At 33.5% G+C, this 19,230-nt stretch overlaps 2 protein-coding genes across 2 annotated transcripts; both read right to left on the minus strand.

Annotated features, from left to right (window-relative positions):
- Positions 1-675: 675 nt before the first annotated feature.
- On the minus strand, positions 676-4,175 carry LOC100795177 (probable WRKY transcription factor 31). The gene is made up of 5 exons (XM_003526288.5): positions 3,645-4,175; positions 3,201-3,302; positions 2,544-3,086; positions 2,183-2,296; positions 676-1,589 (listed from the first exon to the last, which is right to left on the minus strand). The coding sequence occupies exons 1-5, from the start codon at positions 4,035-4,037 to the stop codon at positions 855-857; spliced, it is 1,887 nt and encodes a 628-aa protein (XP_003526336.1). The 5' UTR covers positions 4,038-4,175; the 3' UTR covers positions 676-854.
- Positions 4,176-9,217: 5,042 nt separating this feature from the next.
- LOC100799250 (protein usf) lies at positions 9,218-17,671 on the minus strand. The gene is made up of 5 exons (XM_003527456.5): positions 17,453-17,671; positions 16,667-16,809; positions 16,424-16,553; positions 15,097-15,288; positions 9,218-9,633 (listed from the first exon to the last, which is right to left on the minus strand). The coding sequence occupies exons 1-5, from the start codon at positions 17,585-17,587 to the stop codon at positions 9,424-9,426; spliced, it is 810 nt and encodes a 269-aa protein (XP_003527504.1). The 5' UTR covers positions 17,588-17,671; the 3' UTR covers positions 9,218-9,423.
- Between the last annotated feature and the right edge of the window lie 1,559 nt (positions 17,672-19,230).

Below are 19,230 nucleotides of genomic sequence, written 5' to 3' on the forward strand. Positions count from 1 at the left end.
AACAACAAAAAGTTAATCCATGTGATTTTGAGCTGTATTTTTATATATGCATAAAAATAAATAATAAGATAAAATTATGGCCGAAATAATTTCTGATGTCAAATTTTTAACATGCTAGAAATTGCATTCACATAGCTGTTTGACCAAGGATTGCACAACGCAAAAGACAACTTGAAGATGACTCTCTCTGAGTCGGTGCTTATTTTCTCACACTATAAAAAAATAAAAATATCCTTACGCGTCCAAGCTAGGAGTGACATCCTCTTCAACCACTCTTAGACGATTTTCTTGAATTCTTTTTCCCTTTCCATATAATGCCATTTGGTACACGCAATAGGTCTCTTCTTTTATCATCCCGAATTTTCTTTTTCAACAAGATTTAGCTTCTACCACGGGAGATATTACAAAGGAATAAGGACATACATGATACATGTCCATAGTTTTTTCAAAATATGAGGAAACAAAAGTTATTTCTTTTCTTTTATATACAAAATTTCTGTGTTAAGGACTCTAACTCAATTGTTTGAGCTGACAGGATCTTTAATTTTTATGGATAAATATTATATATATATATATATATATATATATATATATATATATTATAAAATCTGTTTGTTTTTGTATACAATTTTCAGTAAACTACTGCGGGAGATAATAACAACTGATGATTTAAAGTCTATAACCAAATAAAAAATTATCTATGTCAAATAGTAACGCTTTCCTGAATCCCAAATAAAAAAAACAAATAAACAAATTAAAAGGTCATAAAACCAACTTAATTTAATCAAATTGAATTAATCCTGTAAAAAAAAATGAAAGAGGGTCAACTAAATTCCCTATTGGAATTGCTGATTTTATTGCTTTCCGTTGTTGCAGTTGTTGTTGCTACTACTGGCGACATTGCCATTGCCATTGTTGCTGTTGTTGGCTGTCATGTTGCCTTTATTGTTACTGTTACTATTATTATTATTACTACTGTTGCTGTGTTGTAGCGGAGCACCACCAATAATGGAAGTGATAGCTGCTGCCAATGCTGCAGTGAAATTCGGGTCAGTAGCAATGGCAGCACCAACTGTGTCAGCAAGGTGTGGTGGAACAACCTGATGAGGTGGTAATTGGTTATTACCAAATTGTGAAGAAGGGTCTGCATCATAATGTGATGATGACATTTGTAGGCCAGAAAACTTTGATTGGTTGTTATACAGTGCTTGTCCAAATATCTGAGGCAGTAAAGATGCTGCCGGGGAGTTTGCAAAATTATTCTGAGGGACACCAATCTGCAACTGGTTTGGATGCTGCTGCCTTGGGAACTGTAGAGGGTTTGGAGAATGAGTTAGGTCTAATGTAACAGTTGGGAATGGAGCAGATGCTGAGATAGTGGCCATGCTTGAAGAGCAAGGAAGGAGTGTCCCTGTGAGGAAGTTTGCATTCATTATGCTGTCAGCACTTGACATTGATCCAGAAAGCAGCATTCTTGCTGCTGAGGATGTGGTTTGTGCCATTGCCATGGCTGTTGGAGGCAAAGGGTGGTTGTGATTTCCTTCATAGGTTGTGATAAGGACTGTTCTATCTTCAGCACACCTTTGTACCTGTTGTTAATTTTAAGTACCAAATGTTGAAGAACTAAAAAATGAGCCTTGAAACTAACATTCTTCAATTTAATAGTATTTTGTATACTCTTATAGTCTTATTCAAACTTCAATAAATGAATCTCAAAATCATTACAGTTAGTATTATATGTGTATGCAAACTTGTTTTGCAAATTAGCTGAGTCAAAAGGTTTCAAATCGTGGTTACCATTTTGTCAAGATTCTTGATATTGCATAATGTTTTAGACAAATGCGATTGATGTAGTCACAATTGCATTCACCAAACCCCAAAATCTTAACTGTATTTTAAAACCTTTAAGCCAATAAATAAAGTTAATGAGACTAATAATGCCAAATATTTTAATACCAATTTTTGATTTTTTTTACTCCCTAATTTTGGCACCGTGTTATATCTCTCCCTAATAACCTTTTCCTTTTCTATCTTATATTTGTATTTTTTTTATCACATATCACATCCATTACCTTTCTCTTTCTCCTAAGGGTGTATTCAGCTTAATTAAGAAGTGTGAAATCATTAATTTTGTTTTAAAACAGGAAATCAAGCTTTATAATGGACATCAAATATAATATACCTGTTTTCTAACTGGGCAAGCCGATGCCATGCTACACCTATAATAAGCTCTAGGACATGGGTTTCCTTTGGCCATTTTCTGCCCATACTTTCTCCATTGACACCCATCAGCAATCTGCATGAGACAAGTAAAAACTTCTCCATCAGCAAAAATGAACAACAATTTGTCATGAAGTTTTTTTCCAAAATTAAAGAATATGCATATGCACTACTCTTAGGTTGTGTTTGGTAAGAAAAAGAAAAATAATATATTAAAAAAAATTATATTTTATTTTATGGGACTCATATTTCTTATACTTTATTTGAATTTATAAAAATTATTTTTTATTTCTTTCATCTAAACCAAACACATTCTTACGTACCATGGGTGTCTCTGATCGAGCTCTAACAGAAACTCTTGCCTTCCTCATAGTAGCCTCAGCCTCAACACTATTATTATCCTTTGGAGGACTGAACCTTGGAACTTTATGAGCATGCCCTGAGGGACTATCATCCTCTCTCTCTATCCCTCTACCATACTCTTTCTTCTCTTCTTCATCATTTGTCCCTAATTCCTTGGAAGCCACTTCTACGTTGGGTGATCTTGATCGATCTTGGCTTCTTCCTCCTGATGAAGAAGAGGGTTCAATACCAGTGCTAGTACCATTATTAGCAGCCAACCCAAGATCCATAAACTGCCTTGGAACTAATATCCCATCACCACCACTCTCACCTAATTGCTGCTTCTTCTCTCCACCATACACTTCTTCTTGTTCTTCTTCACCTTCCTCTCCCTTTCGCTCTTGCATCAGATTCATAAAATGCATCTGAAGCGCGCTGTAATTGGTGGTAACCTCATCAAGCGAGTCCCTCAACTTTTGATTCTCCCTCTTCATTCTTTCAAGATCAGCTTGAAGAACAGCCATCTGAACAAAAAAAAAAAACAAACGGTTCGTAGCAAACCCTCAATTTTGAAACAAATGAAAAAGAAAAACACCCCATCACCCTAACATGCAATATCATTAAATATCTGTCTTTACCTCATTCTTAGCTCTTTTGTCTTCTGAATTGGGTGATATCTCATCATCCACCATAGATTGGTCACTGTTAGTGTTGGTAGTAAGAAGATTTAGACCACCAGTCTATTAGAAAAAATTATAAAATTCATGAGCACACCAACAAGATATGATTATACAGAAAATGATTGAGCTCAATCTCAAGCTTGTGCAATTTTAAAACCATAAACCATAAAATATATATAAGAACAAAACTTACATAGTATATGCACTTCTTTAAATACTTTTGGTGTTATAGATCTCCAATCAGAATTGAAGTTTCATTTCCATCTCAATAATCGATGTAATAAAAGTTTATATTAAATGTTACCATAAATATAAACCTTAATTAGTAATCGTAATGAAACTCTGATTTTTTTTTTCTTCATAAAATCACATGTAAAATATGATGATGGGTCGGTGACTCACGTTTAGTTTGAATTCCAACGTGGGTGGAGTGGTGGAATGATGATCATTGTCGGGGAGAGAGGCAGAAGCATCAACCTTGTTGTTGTTGTTGTCATCATCTTTGGTACTATTCTTGTCGGAGAATAAGTCCATCTCGGTTCTGTTGTTGTGGAGAGATGGTGGTGAAGAGGCATCATCATGATTGTTTGGAGAACATCTAAGGCTGACTTGAAAGGGGATGGTGTTATCTTTGGTATTGCTAGCTGTGGCATCCATGTTGTGGTGGAGACTAAGTTTTTTCCACTTGTTGTTTGTGTCTTCAGCTGGGAAAGAGTTGAGAACAATTGGCTTGTGGAGGAAGAAGCTCCCAATTGGATCTGAATCCATGGATTGGAGTCCACCACCTCTAACCATGAATTCCAAGAGAGAGAAAGAGAAAGAGAAAGAGACACAGAGAGAGAAGTCTATGAAAGTCTTTATAAACTATGCAATGGACTCGGCAATAAAATGGGTTAACTGAGACCGAGACTTGAGAAGATGACAAACTATGTAGTTGTTCTCTCTTAGCTTTTGAACGTTCAAGTATTATTACATTTGAGAGTTTTACATGTGGAGAAATATATACTTATTAATTGTTAGATTTGAGTAATATTAAACTTAATTTTTTTGAGTAAAATTATTTTTGGATGGAGATTATTTATCTAAAAGATTGGTTGATAGTTCTTACTAATAATATAATTATAAAAAAATATATTAAAAGAGAATATATGAAATGATACATGACTACAATATTCATATGAAAAAAATGTATTCTTAGTTGTTTTAACTTAGTTGTCATTTAATTATATATGGATATGTGTAATATTTTCATTTTATTTTCTAAACTGAAATACTTTCTTTAAAGATGAATCCCATCTATTTTGTGTTTTAAATTAGATGAATAATGGATGGATATGATGCAGATAACTACGAAAATTATTATTTTTTCTTTTCTAGTGACAAAATTAGTATGAAAATTGATAGTATAAAAATAGACATATTTAAGTTTAACGAGAGAGATTATAGTTAACCGTTTGCGCAAAGGGGGATAAAAGTCAGTATAATTGTAACACGTTAGAATTTACAATTAAAATTTTCTGTAATAGATATATTGATTATTTGTTTGTTTTGAAAGCGAGTATATATATATATATATATATATTATTTTTATTTTTAGAAGTGTAAAAAAACTTCACGAGAAAAAAAGACTATGTATAAAAACTTCATAAATATAAGTTTGAAAATAGAGATGATATTAATTTTCCAAACCTAACAATATAGGGGAGATAGCTCATTCTTAATTATCGTGTAAATTAATTATAAAAAGTCATTTAGAAATTTAACAACTCGGAAAGAAATTTTGGATACAAAAGCCTCCTCTAGCTCCCGAAATGTAAGTTAGTTGACCAAACCACATTCAACAATGTCCACCAATCATATAGGGAAAAATTGTCGAAATTAATATTGTTAGGTACCGAAAATAAATTTGAATTAATTTGGAAGATTCCGTAAGAGATGCAATCTTGTTGTTTTCTTAGGAATTTTAATAATTATTTGTAATTAGTATTTTTTAATTTTTATTTCTTATTGACGAGGGATTGATTTGGAGTGAATGAAAAGCATGAAGGAAGGAGAAGGACCCTATTGACGCGTTCCCAAAATTCACCGTCCCTATTGGCCCGGCGCATGAAGCTCGTGAAAAGTGTAGTCTCAGTCAACGGTTCTAATGGCCCAATGGGGCCCACATTGGTCACATATACAACACAACATGGCCAGATAAACCACAAAAATTAAGACTGCGTTTGTTTCTATTTTTATTTTTTAAAATTGTTTTCATTTTTAAAAGATTAGAATTTTGAAAATATGTTTGGTTTCACTTCTTATTTTCTACTTTTAAGGCATTTTTAAAAGGAAATATATTTTTATATTTGCTTAAAATTACATTTCTTGTCACCTCGTTTTCATTTTACCCAAAATGAGATTACTGATTTTAATTAAAAACACTTAAAATGAGATTTTATTGTTTCTAATTTTTGATTTGTTTGAAAAAATATTTTCAATGAAAATGTTTTCAAAAATCTAACTAAAGATATTTTTATCACCATTTTCTATTTCTAGTTAAAATGAAATAAGTCAAACCAAACACCCATAATTAATCCCAATTGGGCAATTAGTCTTATTTGATTCTCAACAATGATGCATGGATATTATGTGACATTTTGGGAGGAAAAAAAGACACAGGTAGGTGATGGAGGTGTCAAATATAATATGGAAATAAACTACCAATAGTTCTTCATTTTTTTTAAAAAATAATAAGAATATATTAGTAATATCTAAATATTAAATATATATATATATATATATATTTAGTTCTTGTAATTTATTGAGGTCCAAAGGCTGATTTAAAACATTTTTTAATATTTAAGAAATTATTTAGTATGATGGAATTTTAATACACCAGCTGGCAGTTTATGTGGAATTTTCAATATTCTCCTACTAAATTTTGTTAAGAATCATCGCAACTTTTTATGACTGCTTTTGGCTTATTTTAATTTAAAAATTAATGAGTATGTTGCCAAATCCATCTAGATTTTTTATTTGATTATAATGTATGGGTCGGTTTTAATTACTTCTTCGAGTCTTACATCACGGAAAGAAAGTGATCAATCTCATAATAATTTGCCAACCTAACTGGAACCAGCTTTTCCCTTGTTTTTACTCGTTATAGTCCCTCTAATTTCTTCAGAGGTTCTAAGACACGTAACCAAAACCATGTGTTTTGGGTATGTGTTTTTTACACATGAATGAAGCTCTGGATATTGTGGAAGACTTATATAATTATTGGAAAAACATATAATTGTACTATTACGTAGCTTGATGGAAAGTGGGGATAAACTTTCTTTGGTGCGTCAACCAAGTTCTAACTCTAATACGTAGTTTAATGTAATTTGGGTAATGCCCAACTCATTTTTTGGGTGGATGGGGTGAAAGGAAGAAAAATAAAGAAATTGATAGATATAATAATAATCAATACGATAAGAAAAAGGAGAAAAAATATAAAAAAATAAATAAAGTAGAAAAGAGATGGAAGAGAAAATGAATGTATAATATTAACCTAATTTAAATCATATTACCATTGTCAAAAAGAAAATCATATTACCTGATTAATGGAAACATTAAGAAATGCAACAAATATTTTGTTTTAGAAGATTTATTAATAAAAGACAGTCTTTGTCGTCAGAAATAAGTATTAACTAATAATAAACCCAAAGAAGATACCGGTGTGAATGCAATTACGGGTGAGAATTAGTTAGATTTGACTAATTTTTTTTAAAAAAATTATATTTATTTTTCAAAATTAAGACTTAAACCAAATTTGTTTTCTCGGTCCTAAATAGTACTATATATAGTATATAAGGGAAATACAAGGAATATAGAGAGAACATGCATACAGAGGAAAGCAATCTGTTATATGCAATTGCAGCATTGCAAACCAAGCTTTAGAGCTACTTTCTTGGTACATACTCATATAACTTTATGATGACAAGAATATCATTTTTTTAATTTTCTACTTGAAATTTATATTTTATTAAATTAATTAAATTATTTCAAATCTTCTTTTGCCCAACATTAACTAACCAAAACATTAAATTTCAATCAAAATTAAAAAAAAAGTCTCAAATTTTCTCTCCTCAAGCCCCCATATCACATCCTATAGCTTTTTTTTTTGAAATTATGGCAAATTTTTTTTTACTATATTTCTGATTTCTATGTTTTTAAATTTTTATATCTCACATTTATCTTCTTCCGCACTAATAAAATGATAAAAAAAAAACTAACATATTTAATTATTTATGTTATGAACAAGTCCACAATCAACCTGGTTGAGGGTTGACACCAAGACTCAATCATAGCATGCTAAAAAAGTTATTCGAATCATCTTCAATCACCCATTAAATATGTGAGATCCTTGTTACTTGTTAGGACATATATGACTTTGTACTACAATAGGATCATCTTCATATACTTAATATCAGGAACTCGCAAAGGGATTGTCGATAGGTTAGAGTTCTCCGAAGGTTTGTAAAAATAATTTAGATATGTGAGAATAGACAGCACAACCATATTTGCTTAGTTTTAAAAATAAAAAAACTTAACTAGTTCAAAAAAATAATAATTGAAAGACAAAAATGACACATAATCCAAACTAATATGGAAATGTAATTAAGTCATTATAATAAGATACCATAAACCTTAACGTGTTTTCGAATCCATGTTTCCTGTGCCTGTGTCTATTTGTTTGATTGAATTTCTATTGGTATTTACAAGACGCGGAGAAAAGTGTATGAGAATTGAATTTATAAACTATATTTAATTATATATCATTAAAATAAAGAAACTAGGACTTTATTTATCCTCAACGTGTACTACGTTATTATAACAATATATATTTTATTTTATTTTTAAAAAAAAAAACATCTGTTTGTCATTATTATACATAAAGAGATTGGTCGGATTATAGCTATTTAAGCTTTATATTTTATATTTGTCTTTCCTCACGTGATCCTTTTCTTCAAAGCCTTCAAATAGTTCATACCGACACAGGCACAATGAAAAAAAGCTAAAGTATCCATCAAGAGTGTCTTTCTTCTTCCAAGTGCAATTAACATATGGAGATAATCAAATTTGACTACATTTTTCTTAAGCCAAAATAATTGGTTCCTTTCGTAGTTGTCATATCAAGCTGAACCAGCTTATACATCTTCTAAGACGAGTATAATAAATAATTAACCAAAGGTGGACCTAAGAATAATTAAGATAAGCTCTTTGCAATAGGCCGTGAACCCCGTGGCTACATGTGAGCAATTCGATTCATACACGATTATCTCTTAAGATAATATTAATGTAATATAAAGTCAAATTAAACCAAGGTTTATAAGAAGAGTGCACCATTAGTCAGCTTAAACAAACAACTTCCATACTTATGGGAGGGATAAGAGTGAAGACCAACCTTATTTCATATGCAAATATAAGATTGATTCAATAATTAGAAAATGGATTAAGAGGAAGATAAAAAAAAAAAAAAAGTTACGGATTTGAATCTTTCCAACTAATATTTGTAACAAAAAAAACTAATAAATTAATATTTATCGATAAAAAAAAAAAAAAATCATTATGTACAATGTCAAAGTGTCAACGTAGAGCATATTATACGAAACAAACGTTTTCACAAGCTATCCATCCATATTGTGACTTTGATGTTATTGTTTATTCTATCTCTACCACAAGTTGATTTGGCAGAAGGATTGATAAAAAAAATAGTTAAACTCTAATTTCTAACAAACAAAAAACTGTATAGAAAAAGACAAACAAATATGAATGGAATCATAAATCCGATGATTTGTTGAAATATAAAAAACTTAAACCATGTCCAAACCTACTCCAGCACTATTGACACCAGTCCAACACTCCTCCTATCATCAGCTTTGATTCAATTGTCGTTTCAACAAAAAAATGTCAGTTTTTGCACACATAAAATGGAGAAGTGACACCAATAAACAAAGACCATATTTACTTATTATAGACAAACTAATTATTTCCAAGCCAAATTTCTCAAGGGTGTATGTATCCACCCATAAGGAAACAAAGCACCATATTTAGAGTTGATGGGGCCATTAAGAGTTATACCAAACTACTAATCAAATGCAGAATTAGAAGTATATCATGTTATCATACCATTGTGGCATTACTAAGAAACTATTTAGCTGGATAAGTAATGTGTCATCCATGACTGGAAGCGAGACCATGCAAGCTGAACTGCAGCTTCGTCTTCGTCGGGCATTCCCATATTCTTCCTCCTCTTGATTCCTTCTGGAGACCTGTTCATGAATGCATGTCCATTGCCAGGATATATGTGTACCTCATGTGGAACACCAGATGCCTTCAACTTCTCCTCTAAGGCCTTGGCAGCCTGAGACATCAAACAATGTTCAAACATGATATTGCTTGAAGTAAAGAATTTGGAGACTCAGAATATACACAAGTGTTCTCTTCCTCTTCCCTTCCCCATTTACAAACAAATATTTTCTAGTTAAAATGTTAGATGATGGAACTGAGGTAGCAGTTAAATGATGAAAATGGCCTGAAAATGTACATTGAGTGATGACATATAAAACTTATAGGAGAAAAGAAGGTACTGTTTCAAGAATCCAGAGAATATAAAACTTAAAAGGTATTAGTTGTATTACCAAAGCAACCGAATTAACATTTATAGCATTTTACTTATGTGCATTGGCGGCATAAGAATGGCAAAAATGTTAAAGCCTATCTGGTTTGTTTCTTTAAGAGGTAAAATTCTAGGCTCACGAGGTGGGGAAATTCATGGCAGTAGACATCAAAGTTTTGTCCTTTATATGACACCTCATGTTGAGAAATTGGACTGTGTATCATAAAAGCTTCAAGACTTCCTCAACATTACTTAGGGTATGCTTTACTTGGATAAGGAAGATATATGCTTTGCTTGGAAAGGAAGGTGAATAATAACAAGATGAAAAAATAGACACAGGGGGACACAACTTTCCGAACATATCCCTTCAATTAAGCTTTAGAATTGATTTTACTTTACATTACCCAAACAAACAAACAACTGTAAAATCTTTTTTCTACAGTCTTAAGCAATCAATCACTAGGCTATAGATGTCCTCCCTTCCTATTTATTCTCTTAACCAGAAAGCATATCATGATTTTCACATCTCATTTACAACCCTCCATCATTAAATGTTCTACTAAGCACATCATCTTTGTAAGATCAAGAGTCCATCTGCATATTAATCCTTTTTAGTGTTAGTTAGTTAGTTGGAAGTTAAGTTAGTTTAGTTGTTAGTTAGTTAGAAGTTAGTTTAGTTGGTTGAAACTAATAGTTAGTTGGAAGTTAGTTGTTGTATATGTGTATATATAACCATTTGTACAGATCAAGATGTAACTTTGAGAATTAATCTTTCAATACATAGAACTCCATTCATTGCTTCCCTTTTTCTTTCTAAGCTTTTCCTGCAAACTTCCTTGGTTAGCTCTGCATTCAACAATGGCAGACAAAAGGTTTATGATGGTATCAGAGCACTAGTGCTCTGCGGTGCCACTCCCTGATCTTGAACCTGAATCTTTTCTTCTCTTTCGTTTTTTTTTTTCATTATGACCAACGGGATTTCTCCACAAGACCTATCCCTGAATATCCACAGTCCATACTACCTTCATCCAGGTGAAAATCCTACAAATGCATTGGTTTCTGCAGTTCTTGATCCAACAAACTACAACTCATGGAGTCGTTCGATGCTTACTGCATTAAGTGCGAAGAACAAAATCGAATTCATAGATGGATCAATCCAGAAGTGTGCATCAAATCATCCTCTTCATGCAACTTGGAGGAGATGCAACAATATGGTGGTTTCCTGGCTTGTCTACTCAGTTTCACCCTCGATAAGGCAAAGTATCTTGTGGATGGATAATGCTAGAGACATTTGAAAGGACTTAAAGTTAAGATACTCACAAGGAGATCTGCTGAGAATTTCAGAATTGTAGCAAGAAATGGCTTCTATCAAACAAGGTGATCAAAGCATTACCGATTACTTCACAAAATTGAGAATTATTTTGGATGAATTGGAAAGTTACAGGATAATGCAGTTTCTTAGAGGCTTAAATGATCAATTCAATACTATGAGATCCAATGTATTAATGATGGACCCATTACCAAACATAGCCAAGGTTTTCTCATATGTTGTTCAGCAGGAAAGACAAATCAATAGCAATGAATTAACAGGAAGCATGAGTCTTATCAATGCAGCAGGCAGCAATTCATCGAATACTAGGCCTTCATGTACCTATTGTGGGAAAGATAATCACACTATTGATAGATGCTATAGGAAGAATGGTCCACCTCAGAATTATCCTTCAAAAGGGGGAAAGAGAACTCAAAGCAATTCCGACAAAGGAAACTTTGGAGCAAAAGGAAACAAGGTCTGCACACACTATGGTCTTTCTAACCATACTATAGATGATTGCTACAAGAAGCATGGGTACCCACCCGGACACAAATTTTACAAGGTACAAAATCCAAACATCAACAATGTCAATACTATAAGGGAAGAAGGTGATGGTTCACCCTTAGATCAAAATCAAGAGACACAAAATGAAGATGTAAGATTAACTACTCAACAATATAAAGCCTTGATGTCATTGATGCAACAGCAAGCTCCAGCTCAAAGCAATTCACAAATAAATCAGATTGGTACAGTCACTAACAAAGGTAGTATATTATCTGTTACTTGTAGTGTTAGCAAGACTAGCCAAGATGAGTGGATCCTTGATTCTGGAGCCACAGATCATATCACAGCCTTCCCACATTTGTTTTCTTTATGCAAGAAAATAAAACCTGTAATGGTTAGGCTTCCTAATGACCATACAGTTACTGCAACCCTTGCAGGCAGAATCCAGATTACTCAATTTTTATACTTGGAGGAAGTTTTATACATTCCTAGCTTTCAATATAATTTGATTTCAGTATCTAAACTGGTTTCCTCTTTACCCTGCAAACTAACATTTATGAATGATAAATGTTTTATCCAGGATATGAACCAGCAGAAGATTGGTACAGTTGAGATGGTGGAAGGACTCTACAGACTCAAGATGATTCCTATCAAGTCTAAGTACAAGTCTGATTTTGCTGGTTCTAGCATTTCCAATTTTTTTGCCTTTTCATGTAATAGAATACCTATAGATCTATGGCACTATAGACTTGGTCATCCATCTTTAGAAAGATTGTTGTTATTAAAACAATTTTATCCTATTCTTAAATCAGATAAGCAATTTGTGTGTGAAACCTGTCATCATTCAAAGCAGAAAAGATTATCATTTCCTAGTAGTGAATCACATTCTTCTTGTGCTTTTGCTCTTATACATGTTGATATCTGGGGTCCTTGCAATGTAACTTCATTAAATGGTTACAAGTATTTCCTTACTATAATAGAAAGAAACTAGATCCTAGGGCTGCCACTTCTGTATTTTTAGGTTTTAAACCAAACACCAAAGGATTCATTATGTTTGATCTTAAAACCAAGGCCATATCTGTCTCTAGGAATGTGATCTTCTATGAGGATTGTTTTCCTTTCATTGGTCAAGACAAACCTGATGCTATCAGTGTCCTTCCTATTCCTTCTTCTCATGCCATTGATCAACCTAATGATGTCTCATTAGAATTACCATTTGATAATATCATGCCTGTACCAAATAATGCTGATTCTGATCCCTTAACTTTAGAGCAGTCCTCTAATACAACCAGAAGATCTCTGAGACAAACACACAAACCAAGTAAGCATAAGGACTTCCATGTTTCATACTCATCTTCAACTATAGCTAGTTATTTTGCAAGTACTTGTCTCTATCCTCTTAATTCTGTTCTTTCATATAGAAAATTGTCTCCTTCTTATCACAATATTGTTTTATCCATTACACAAAGTCTTGAACCTCGGTCATATAATGAAGCTTCTAAGGATCCTGTCTGGGTAGAGGCAATGAATGCAGAGATTAAGGCTTTAGAACTTAATGATACTTGAATTTTAATTGATATGCCTCAACATAAGAATATTATTGGTTGTAAGTGGGTGTATAAGATCAAACACAAATCAGGTGGGTCAGTGGAGAGACATAAGGCCAGGTTAGTGGCCAAGGGCTACACTCAAGTGGAAGGGCAAGATTACCTAGACACCTTTTCTCCAGTTGCCAAGCTAACCACAGTGAGATTTTTATTGGCCTTAGTTGCTATCAATAAATGGTATCTCAAGTAATTAGATGTGAATAATGCTTTCTTGCATGGTGATTTAAAGGAAGAGGTGTACATGATGCTTCCTCAAGGTATGCAAGTAGCCAAGCCTGGGCAAGTTTGTAAGTTGCAAAGGTCCCTATATGGACTGAAACAAGCCAGCAGGCAGCTCTCTTCCTTTTTTGATCTCTCATGGGTACAAGTAGTGTGCTTCAGATCATTCTTTGTTTCTCAAGCATGGATTCAATATTGTCACTGCTCTGTTAGTTTATGTGGATGATATTGTTTTGTCAGGAAATGATTTGATTGAAATACAAGCTATTAGATTTAGGTGACTTGAGATACTTTTTAGGAAATGAAGGAGCCAGAAAACCTACTGGTATCAATCTTTCTCAGAGGAAGTATGCCTTAGACATTCTCAGTGATGCTGGTATGCTTGGATCTAAACTAGTGTCTACTCCATCAGATTGTGCTTACTTAGCTACTTCAATAATTAGAGACTCCTCTTTCATTGGAAGATGCTTCCTCTTTTTGAAGGTTAATTGGAAGGCTAATCTTCTTGACTATTATAAAGGCCAGATATCACTTATGTTGTGCAATATCTGAGCCAAATTGTTGCTGCTCCCACCTCAGCTCATCAACAAGTTGCTGTTCGAATTCTTAGGTATATCAAGGGATCCCCAGGAGCAGGGATTTTCCTTTCTGCTACAAGTAAAATACATTTAAAGGGGTTTAGTGATTCTGAGTGGACTGGTTGCATTGACACAAGGTCTATGACTGGTTATGCTATGTACATTGGTGACTCATTGAGTTCATGGAAATCCAAGAGACAAGCCACTGTATCTAGAAGCTCATCAGAAGCTGAATACAGGGCACTAGCCAGCGCCATTTGTGAAATATAATGGCTTACCTATCAGCTGGAAGAATTCAAAGTAGACTTTCAGCAACCTGCCACTGTGTATTGTGACAACAAATCTACTCTTCACATAGCTTCGAATCTAGTATTTCATGAAAGAACAAAGCATATTGAGATTGACTGTTACATAGTTCGAGAGAAGGTGTTAAGGGGTCTTGTGAAGTTGCTTCTCATTCCTTCTACGAATCAATTAGCTGATGTTTACACTAAAGCTCTAAGGTCTGGTGCTTTTAAATTTCTGCATTCTAAACTAGGAATGTCTGATATCCACTCCTAGTTTGAGGGGGGCTCTTAGTGTTAGTTAGTTAGTTGGAAGTTAAGTTAGTTAGTTAGAAGTTAGTTTAGTTGGTTGGAACTAATAGTTAGTTGGAAGTTAGTTGTTGTATATGTGTATATATAACCATTTGTACAAATCAAGATGTAACTTTGAGAGTTAATCTTTCAATACATAGAACTCCATTCATTGCTTCCCTTTTTCTTTCTAAGCTTTTCCTACAAGTTTACTTGGTTAGCTCTGCATTCAACAATGACAGACACAAGGTTTATGAATCCTCACCAAAAGAAACTATGTGTATGCTTTAGAAGGTAGGCAGCCCCCTTCCAGAAAAAAAAAAAACAACAACAACAACAACAATGATATTCATTTGGAAAACAAGCCAGCTTAAAAAAGATCAGCAATGTGTGTTGCAAACATATTGTCGTACCGTAACATCAGAAAAGCCAACAAAATTATCCAGCTCTCCAAAGTGGGCCTGAACAGGAGCCTTGGCTTGGGCAGGGTCTGCAAGCTCAGAAGAAGGAACTCCATAAAAAGCTACAGTAGCATCAACATTTGGAACCAAGACTGAGCTTGCAATTGCGAGAGCACCCCCCATACAAAATCCAGTAACACCAGCCTGATGCAATTAAAGATAAATTCACAATTTATTTAACCAGTGACTTACCTCTAATTAAGCAAAATGGTATTTTTCAATTTAGAAAGTATTTAAAATAAAAATAGAACAACCAGATTCAGTATTGTGTATCACTATCGGCATGTTAACCTATGAGAAATAGAGGGCCTAAATTATCTGATTTGGAACAGATCAACAGAATTAGTTCCCATGCTCTTTTACTTCCAAACTACATTAATAAACACTCTGTTGACAAACTTATCATGTCATGACAATATAACACACGAAAGCACATCAAAATTATGTAATACGAGTGAAATGTTATAAAAATGCCTGTAAAATAATTCCCATATAATTAGATGAATCCATTGTCATGATCATAATGCAAATTTCCCAAATAAAAAATGAATGGAAGATGGATCCAAATTACCATATGTCATTGGTTGAGCCTATGTTGACTCACTAGATTAAAATTATAAAATATTTGCACCCAAATTTTGGAACAAAAAAAAACAAAAGAAGCAGCATACACATGATAAATAAGTTCAGATATTATACGACTTCATAGCACAAGGCTCGATTCAATTTTAAAACTACCAGGAATTGGGTTTTCAATTTTTCATGGTGAACACCAATGTATTGGAAAATTAATATGATGTGTTTGCAACCTATGATTTGTAATGGAAAGTTTATGATTTTCATAGGGAAGCCTTTTCATGGATTCATGCACCAAAATGAAATTAAGCAAAATCCCACCCTCAACTCTCAATTCAGTTGTCTAATTATTTTAATGTATAAGATAGGTTTGATGAATAAACTTATAGAATACAGCTCTCGCACCCCCAAGCAACAGTATAATGTATTGTATTAGCTTATTCTATCATGCCTAATGCAGAGTGTCAAACACTCAAGCTAACTCACCGAATCTTAAGCAAAGGCTACTTTATGCTTTCATGTTCATGGGTTGATAAAACAAAAAAACCTTCTGCAATCACACTATCACTGAATGGCAATAAAAAGAAATAACAGAATGAATTTTCAGACACAGGTCAACATATAAGAATGTGGCGGTGTAGTTAAGAGGGCGGTTTAAAAGAAATCAATTTTTTATCTTGACAATACATGAACAGGAACAAACCTTTTTTGAACCATTTGCCTTAAGCCAGTTAACTGAAGCATTGATATCTTTTACAGCACCTTGCCAATCAAGACCATCAAACAAATGTTGGGCTTCTGCAACATCTAGACCAACCTTTCCTCTGTACAGACTGGGGAAGAAAAAGGCAAAAACCCATAAAAAAAATCTGAATACAGCATATGCAAATATTGCACAATACACAAAGACCAAAGATTAGGTGGCAACTGATAACAGATATCTTACTCTGGAATAAGAGCTTTAAATCCACGACCAAGTTGAGAAATCATCACAGCATGATTTTTAATTTCAAAGTCCACACCCCACCACTCCTGAAGCACAACGATTCCAGGAGCGTCGTTTTTTCCAACGACATATGCATCAAATGCCTAATCAATTGAAAACAGAAATTACATAACAGAAAATTAGCAATGAGGTTCTCCGGTTCCACTACAGGTAGAAACATAGAAATCTATATAGAAAATGGCACAATAAAACTTCAGATCAAACAGCATCACTAAAAATGATATCTCATCAATCTGGTCTTAAATCACAACCAAGATATCAAAAAATGGCCATGATTTCAGCCGTGTCACATTGGCCATATTTTCCACAATTTCCTGCAATGTCAGGGATTGTGACGAAATTGCGACTACAACCGCAATTTAAAACCTTGATCACAACTTTATGCTGCAACGTAAAACCACATTACAGCTGAAATGCACACAAATTTTTCCAGCTATGGTCCATGATCAATATTAGCACATCATGAAACAATCAGTTCTAAGTTGTAACTCCAATTCACTGTTTCCAGACAATAATTACCCCCAACAAATTGATGCTGAAAAGTTCTAAACTTTATCTTTGTCACTGCAGAGTCTCATCAATACCTTCCAAGTTCAACTCAGAAACCCATTACTAAAAAAAAAAAGTTAGAAAAATTCTATTTTGCAGACAAAAGAAAACGGAAAATTAACGACAAAATGCGGCAAAACAAAGCAACCCTTTGAATGGGTTGTGATTATGACTAACAGTATCATCCCTTTGAATGCGGATTTTGTTGAAAGGAGAAGAGTCAGCGATGGAACGGACTGAGAAGCGACATGCGAAGGGTGAAATGGTCCGAAGAGGAACCGTGGTGAAGAATTTGGGAGCAATCCGCAACATTATTCCCTCACTCACTGCTTCACTTCACTTTTGGATAGTGAGGCTGTTAGAAATTGTGAAAATTCTCTCTTTCTTTTACTTTTCTCAATAGCATTAAGCAAAATGATTTAAGGTATTTTCACATAAAATAAAATAAGTAAGTATTCTTAGAGAATTTGTATTTAGTAGGAGATAATTTTATTAAAATATTCTTGATTTCTTTTTTAATTTTAATAAATTTATAATTAAGTCTTTGACTATAATAATATTAATTAGAGGTAAATTAAAATATATGTTTGAATATCTCAAGTAACAACAATAGTTAATTGATAATTTTTTTTAAAAGATTAAAACTTCAGTTATTTTGAGACCGAGTTTAAGACTGAGGAAGTAAAACAATGTAACGCTTTTTATGATACATTATTGTTGTTGCAAGTTAGTGTCATAGAATTAAACAAAGAACATGAAAAAAAAATTGAAATTGCAATATATGCTTTTAATTTTATGGGTTTTTTTTAACTGGAATTTTATGGGTCTTTTGTGTTTTGTATCATTAGAATGTATTGTTGCATAAGATGATAACTTCAATGAAAATTTTGAAAGGTTTAATAATGTTTTTAAAGATTTTGAGAGTGTGTTTGGATAGGGTAATTTAACTAGGTAATGTATTTTTTATAAAGAATTAAATTCTTTTTTATTAAAAGTGACTGTTTGGATATTTTAATGAAAGGAATTCAAAATTTTAGAATTTTAAAAGGGATTTTAGTTAGCTGAAAGAATAGAATTTCAAATTCTATCTTCAAGAGAGTGAATTTTAAATTCTCTCTTCTCTCTTTTCTCTTGCGGAAGCCACAACTCCACGAGCTCTCCAGTAGAATCGCAAGCCCGAGCTCTTTGGCTCTGCGTCGCTGTCATCACCTCCGGCAAGGGTGGCGTGGGCAAGACCACCACCACCGCCAACATTGGCCTCTCCCTCGCTCGACCAAGCCCTCGTTCGTGACAAGTGCTGGTCCAACTTCGAACTCCTTTGCATCTCCAAACCCCGCTCTAAACTCCCCCTCTGATTCGGCGGCAAGGCCTTTACCTGGCTCGTGAACGTGCTGAAAGCACGTTCACAGGGCTGCCCCGACTTCATCCTCATCGACTGCCCCACCGACATTGACACCGGCTTCATCACCGCCATCATGCCAGCCAACGAGGCCGTCCTCATATCCAAATGACAACAACAACAACAAGTGTAGGATGAAGATGAGGGATCTGTGAAGCATGACGGGTGCAATTGTTGCACTGTGGATCAGAATCCACGATGACGAAACCTTCAGGATCGAATCGTAACAATGTTCTGTGTGCATGGCGGAGGGTTTTACTTTAGGTAGGTCACAAGGTTCTATTATTCTTCGGGTGGAGATATTACTCAAATCAAGTCAATGGTTGTATCCAAACACATAATTTTAAAAATAAAGGAATTTAAATTGAAGCATTTAAAATTCTCATAATTTAAAATTCTTTAGAATTTTAAATTGTCTCATCCAAACACACTCTAAGTGAAAAGTTAACCTACAAGAAACAAGTGTGAGTGTTTTTTTTTTTACACAAATGTATATAATTTGGAAAAGTTTAATTATGATGAAGTTCTAATTGAAAAAGTGAATTTGATTGGTAAT

This window comes from Glycine max, chromosome 6, assembly GCF_000004515.6.
Source record: "Glycine max cultivar Williams 82 chromosome 6, Glycine_max_v4.0, whole genome shotgun sequence".
Taxonomy (NCBI): Eukaryota; Viridiplantae; Streptophyta; class Magnoliopsida; order Fabales; family Fabaceae; genus Glycine; species Glycine max.